This window comes from Sipha flava, unplaced genomic scaffold (assembly GCF_003268045.1).
Source record: "Sipha flava isolate LNK unplaced genomic scaffold, YSA_version1 18881_pilon_pilon, whole genome shotgun sequence".
Classification (NCBI taxonomy): Eukaryota; Metazoa; Arthropoda; class Insecta; order Hemiptera; family Aphididae; genus Sipha; species Sipha flava.
In genome coordinates, this window is record NW_020272471.1 from 1 (window position 1) to 7,428 (window position 7,428).

At 31.0% G+C, this 7,428-nt stretch overlaps 1 protein-coding gene across 2 annotated transcripts; it reads right to left on the bottom strand.

The window, feature by feature from the left end:
- Positions 1-1,791: 1,791 nt before the first annotated feature.
- On the bottom strand, positions 1,792-7,424 carry LOC112681253. Of its 2 annotated transcripts, none has more exons than XM_025551520.1 (3): positions 7,393-7,424; positions 2,925-3,074; positions 1,792-2,618 (listed from the first exon to the last, which is right to left on the bottom strand). In XM_025551520.1, the coding sequence occupies exons 2-3, from the start codon at positions 3,067-3,069 to the stop codon at positions 2,473-2,475; spliced, it is 291 nt and encodes a 96-aa protein (XP_025407305.1). In that variant the 5' UTR covers positions 3,070-3,074; positions 7,393-7,424; the 3' UTR covers positions 1,792-2,472. The 2 variants fall into 2 exon arrangements, with proteins under 2 accessions (XP_025407305.1, XP_025407304.1); XM_025551519.1 differs by lacking the exon at positions 7,393-7,424 and adding an exon at positions 4,841-5,573.
- Between the last annotated feature and the right edge of the window lie 4 nt (positions 7,425-7,428).

Genomic DNA, 7,428 nt, shown 5'->3' on the forward strand with positions numbered 1-7,428 from the left:
TACAATTTAAGTTTGTCAATTTTACTAGTAATATTTTTTTCAGTGTGTTTGGACAGTCCGGCATGCTCTAATATCAACCGATAAAATATTTTCTCAAATTGATACAACACTCTATGTACCCATATTATTATGGACAATTAATGGTGGCTGCCACTTTCTCAAATGTATACAAGAAAAGTTTTTTATACTTAATGGTTGAAAATTGGATACAAATATTTTCTTAAGATTTTCATTATGATTTTGTTATAAAATATAATTTTAAAGAAATTGGATGGTTAAACTAATATTCCATTAAATTATTTTAGTTATTTAATTAAATTTAATGTTAATATTAATATTAATATTAATACATCGTGGATTAAATCGTTTCATAACAAGCGGTTTGCGATATCATATTATATTTATAAAATATTAAATTGATAGAATATATTATGTTAGAACATATCTTTATTAACAATTAATTACAATTTATTCTTAAATATATAACAACACAATGTTTTTAGTATTATTTTATAATGCGATACTAACTGAATAGTGTTCTGAATTCTGATTTTTTGAGTTATATTTCAACTTATATTATTTATTTGCCGAAGCAGCATTCATATTCTCAAATAATTTGATTAAACGTCTCACAGTACCATGTTTAAAATTAAGTTTTTCTTTTTCAATCAAGTTTAATCCTTCGCGGTCCCCACCACCAAGTTCTTTTCTTATATCATATATTACCGACACATTGTTAACATTGTTATCGAAACTGTTGACAGGTTTTTTCATGATGGTGTTGTAATGATGAACCACCGCTGGAACTTGAAATTTTTTAACTTTTATGTCTTTATTGAATCGATCAGACAGTTTATAGCAGAAACACTTAATAAGCTGGTCCGTGAAATAACACCTGAAGACTTTTTATGGTACGTGACATGGCTACGGAATGCTGCTCAACGAGGCGGGCGGTTTATTAGATACAACAAAATATGTGTTCCAAATTCTCTTTCAAACAACCCCAAAATCTCAGGAAGTACGGGATTATGTTGGTCGTTGGTTGAAGCAGACAACAATTTTAATCAAGATATTATACTCAGGTAAAACTTAAGTTATTTGTAAGCCTACAAAAGCAATTGGCCAAGACGAGATTGGACCATACAACATCAAATTTAACCACTGGAAGTCGAGAACCAATGGTTCATCATTTGATCCAGAACCAGAGACAATTAATGCGATATATGCGGTTTTGAATGAATATAACAATCCCTCTCATCCAATCGAAAAGGAAGCCAAAAAATATGTCAGAAAAAGAAGATCAGTGGATGATTGTCGGATGTTGTCGCCTTCTCGAAGAGTCAGAAAACGTGTAGAAATCACCCAACCAACAGCTTGCTGTACCGAAAATGTAGAGGACATCGCTGGATCATCGCAAAACGTAGTATGGCAACAGGATATAAAAGGTGGGGACACCGTTAATGTGGTTTCCATTGGGTACCCGTACTTAGCCGGGGTTGTCACAAAAGTAGAAGGGAACATAGTCTATGTGACATTCCCAAAAAGCAGAAACACAGGTCCCTTTGAATATTCCATGGACCAAATACGGCATTACATAACACAGTTCCCAAATTGAAGATTTAATCCGATAAAATTGGTGCAGTCCCGACCAATAGCATCTCAAAGGATAATGGTCAAGACATATGAAGACCGATTAAAAAACTATCTACAAAATATTTAAATATTCAAAATAGACTTCTAAAATTTTAAAAAATATACAGTTTGCTTTTAAATATTGTTGACTACATTGTTCTAAAGTTTCAGAAATAAGTAATATAGTTTTGAGTTCAGTGGGTAAATATTTAAGATACTACCAAGCCAATGAAGTACGTTATATCTAGTTTTTACGCACTTAGAGCCATTCATGTTGCATAATGCATAATCAGAACGTCGGCTCCATGATATTTGGAGGAGGGTCAACAAACTCGCAGGGATGGTAGCTTAGTGTACTTGCTACGAGCTGTGTAAGTTTCAAATTAATAGATCGAAGAGGTGATTTTATAAAAATTTTCGAAATGGAATTTAGTGTTCATCAGGTCGTTTTTTCTGACTTCGGAGGAAGATATTAAATCGGACGAATCGCTATTAGGTAAAAATGAACAAATAAATATTGGGCATTTTAAAAATCTGCAAATCTGTATTCCGATTCCATACATAACACCACCAAGATCTAAATTTTTATGTTTCGGAGCAAGAGATTAAATCGGATTATCAATCGTCATTGGCTGGCGAGCAAGTTTTGTGATAAATTCGTTGAACCCAATTCGCTGTAATTTAACGGTCTATTAGACTGTTAGTCTATCTACATGTCTCGTCTGGAGTGGTTAACTGGAGTGGTGCCTTCGGTATCATCAACATTCCATTGGACACCAACAGAACGTTTTAAGGGCACAGCAGAAAACTTTTGTCCTTCCGAATAACTCCTTACTTCTCCTACTGTATATTCTGAGTCTGCTGGTTTGTACCTGATTTGAGTAGGTGACTTGCTGCTTTTAAATTTATCATTGACATTATTTTTTTTTCTTTGACGTCCTTAGCTATGTTGCTGTCGCTTTGTAATTTAGTGGATTTACATGTGACTAAAAATAACAAGAAAAATAAGTTAATTAAGCACTTATAAATCTTATTATTCTACTTTAGTTATAATTTTGATATTTTTTTCTCGTCGTTAACACCAAATATAAAATGTTTTAAACTAATTTAAGATTATGGTTAATTTGACGAATGTACTAATTTTTTTGAGTAGTTAATAATATTGATATATAAAATAAAATAATGTGAAACATCTACTATACGAAAAATTCGGTGACAAAAGAACCTTAGGAAAAACATTATCTTTATAAACGACGAATTGTTGAAAATAATTTTTTTTAGATTTTACGTCCTGAAGATTTTCATTCCTTTGTATTTTAAACAAAGAGTTCCTGGTTGGGAATTATCTGGTAGTGGAAATTTAGGACCATGTCCAGGAATACCAGGAACCCATGCTATAACATCCATGTTTTTGATACAGCGAGGGCGGTTTTCCATTTCAACTGTAAACATAAATAACAATAATAATTAATAAGTAAATATAATATTTACTAAAGGATAAATAATATAATACTATTGACTGACTTTTGGATATGTATTTCTTTTTTATTTATGTATTCACTAATACAGTGTGCAGTATATATTGTATACTAGATACTTATATTATATATTCATATAAAATAAGATTCTATTTGTAATTGAAATATTTCACAAAATATGAATAATTTCTACTGGAACGATTGAAGATTAAGTAATAATTTCTATTGATGTTTATAATATTTAGCGAAACTAAATTGTTTATAGAAAATAAATATTTTAGCCAGACTTGTTTATGTCTAAACCTTTTATCATTTTATCAATTGTCGACCTTTTTTAAAATTGTGCTTGTTGTTATAGTTTTTTGTTAACTTAATTTTAAATTGTCAGAATATTAAGAAAATATATTTTTGTTATTCTTATGATTTATTTTCTTAAATACAATACTTCACGCCACTGGGGCATAGCCTTTATACTAGATATACCACTTGTGACATCAAACGTTATAAAGAAAACGCCGATTTAAATTATGACATAGTTTCATATTTATTTTAATTACAATTTACAAATTACAATAAGTACATCATTTTTATAATATTATACATTTTTTTAATTAATATTAAAGTTATAAAAGGTCAAACAAATATTATATTAAAAATAAGTCTCATTTATATATTTATTCATATTATATTAAGGGGATTCGATCCGGATTACGTTTTCTATCAAAATATACCTATATTCTGCCAATTGTACTGAACTGCCCAATGATCGGATAAGACTCATACAAACATATTTGAATTCGTCATGAAGTTGACTTGAAAACGACTTTTTTACTTTTTTGAATTATTATTTTTATACCCTTAAAAAATTGATTTTAAAATCTAAAATAATAATAAATTTAAATTGTAAATAATATGAAATTGATAAAATAATTTGAAAATGTAAAAAAGTCGATTTCAAGTAAATGTCGGCGTGGCAAGTGCCCAACAATAATAGAGGGCTGGCTTGTTCGCCAGGAAGTAAAAAATAATAATAATATATATAAATAAATTCACAGATTATATTAATAAAATTTAAGTAAATGATAAATAATACATAAAAGCCAAAATGGTACAATAGTTGTAGGTAGTATAATTAAATAAAAAAAAGGTACAACTGCCTGTTTGGCACAACAATAATAATAAATAATTTGCCTATGGCGGCTACAAAATGATAATCAATATATATATATTAATTATTAAATAATAAACAATGTGGCCCATACGGCACACAATAATTTGAAATACACAAATGAATAATAATAATTTGGCCTAAAACGGCACACCGAATGAATAATAAATAAATCACTATGTGGCCCACACGGCACACACTAAATAATAATATAATAATGTAAATAATAATAATATATAAATATAAATAAATAATATACGGCCACACGGCACGCAACACAAAATAATTTAAATAAAATACGTGGCCCACATGGCGCGCGCAAAATAATAATTCAATTTATAATAATAATTTGCCTATGACGGCACACCGCAGTGTATGAATAAAATATATATATATATATATCAATAATGTGGTAGATGCCTATGTTGGCCAATGCAAAATAATACAATATAAATAATATGCCTACGACGGCTGATGCAAAATAATAAAATAACGTGCCTACAACGGCTGAGGCCTGTCGGCCTTTAACACAATGAAACAAATATGGTCGACCAATACTCACATAACATGTGACTATGTTGAGTGGCTGATTGCATCCACGCGACTGCACCAACCCTGTGACTAGACAAATGCCTTAGACGGCACACCGCAGTGTATAAATGGCTGCGGACGTACGGACTTGACAAAAATGAAATTAGATGTGCACACCACGAAGACACAAAAACGAGAGCGAGATGGGTCCGACGACATTCACCACGAAGGCTAAGGCCGCCGGACACCACAATGAAGATAAATGTCTCAGTGCCACCACACTAAACCAAAAATACACGAGAACTTAGAAACTTTGGCACTGAGAACATGACTTTTACTTTTACAAAAACATAACCGACAATATGAAGAAAACGTGGAATAACGGGCATTCTCGTACGACGATAACAGCGCGATAACGTATCCGGCCGGTCGCACACGGAGGCTTATCATCGCCGCCGACGAGGGCCGCGAATACGCAACGCACCGCTACGCATCGCACGAAAATGATGACATGAACAAATTTTACACAAACAATATATACAGCGCGAACAGTAAACTTCATGACTAATTCAAATATGTTTTTAGAAGTTTTATCCGATGACAAAGGAAACCAGTATGATTGGCAAAAAATTAATTCTTTTTCGAAAAAAATAGAACTAAATCATATTCCTCGCAACAGTGTGTACTGACTTGGGCATGCCGCGTGTGGAAGTAACCCTCTTCTGCTAATCGTTACCGCGCCGGCGCGGCGCCGCTAATTATAGTGTCCGCATCGTTATCAATCTGTTTATTTTATATTATATTATACCAAAATGAAATTGGGCTAAATATTGCAATAATTCAAAAGCCTAGAAATAAACTCTCAATGATAAGACATAGGTAATTTTGTAAATGAAAATGAAAATGTTAGAAATCAGCTATAGTAGCTCATTCATATTTGATTTATAGTACAGCTTAAATATATAAAAATAAATTCTGTGATATCTACATCATGCAGAACGTTTTGCCAAAAAAACGTCACAGAAAATATCTTATAAAAAAACATCGAGGAAATTTTAATGCACTTAAAAAATGGAGAGAAAATCGTACAACTGACATGGTAAATCAAAATAGCTATATATTAATTATGATGTGTATTTGATAGCTATTTTTAATTTATTAAATATTTATTATATAGACGGACAGAAATGTTTCAACATTGGAGAATGAACCTAGTCATGGAACTAATACTTCAATGTAAGTCAATACATTTGTTTAGAGTTTTGATGAACGATTTGTGCGGATAATCAAACTAGGTTTAAAAATATAACTTATGTGTTATATTTATAATCAATGGTACGCTTAATCAGCGGCGCACGCAGAGGAGGTTCAAGGGTTTGTAACTGCCTCTCGAAATTTTCTCTTATGTCTAGGTTAAAATTTATAATCTATAATGTATTTAAGATCAATTCATATGTATACTTAAAATACTCATGTGGCTAATTATAAAAAATTATGTTTATTTTTGTAAAAAGTTGATATTTTTGTTGTTGAAATAATCGTATTTAATAATTTCATGACCAAACATATGCATAAATATAAAAATAAAGATATAGTCTCAGTTATAATTTTATTTAAATTTCAAATACCTATTAATAGCATATATACTACCGAAATCTTTTGAATTTATATTATCTCTAGTAAACTTTTATATAAGTGTTCTGTATAAATGTCAACTCTTTCAGTTTATTATTTTTTGAGTAACGATTAAATAACCAACAATCGTAAAACGTAATCGATACCGTAGAAACACCCGATATCATCATTTGGGAAAAAGACTGACAGTGGCGTTAAGTCATATGTTCTTAGCAATTAAATAAACTATAGTCACGATGGAAAATTAACAAACTTTCTGAGAGGACCGGAACGAATTAGTTATAGAAAAGAGGCATTTCAATCCACTGGCTTTGAGGCAAAAACATGTTTTGAAATGTTCTCCTAGTAAGTTAAAACGAGGGAACCTTCAACAAATAAGATCACTAGTGTTTATAAAAGAGTGTCACATGAAATGTTGATTCATTTTGATTACAACAACGATGATGACAGAGTAGAGATATGGTACAAATGGCTTCTGAAAACTCAGAATTTGTAAAATATGTATCACACTCCCAAAGTCGTAACTTTGAATGTTACATTTTTAGTAAAGAACAATTGATGGTTTTGCATAAACTCAAACAAGTCACATTAAATGTTGACGTAACAGGTACAGTAATAAGATCGTCAAAGAAAAAACAAGAAAAACGTTAATTGTACTATGCGGCGGTAATAAAAGCAAACGATCACATGATGCCAGTCGCGGAATTCATAAGCACCAATCATTCGGCATTAGCTATTTCCAGTTGGCTATATGCATTTAAAAGGTTTGCAACAGAACACGTCTTTGTCCTGTCAGATTTAATTGTGAACGTGACGAGTGATTTCTCCACGGCAATAATAAAATCGTTGGCACAGGCTTTTAACGGTTGCACAGATGTTATTGATTACTTAGACGAATGTTATGATTACTTGTATGATCATAAAACAAATGAAATCAAAAAACCTTACTTAATTTGTGTTGCTGTCATTTAGTGAAAAATATTT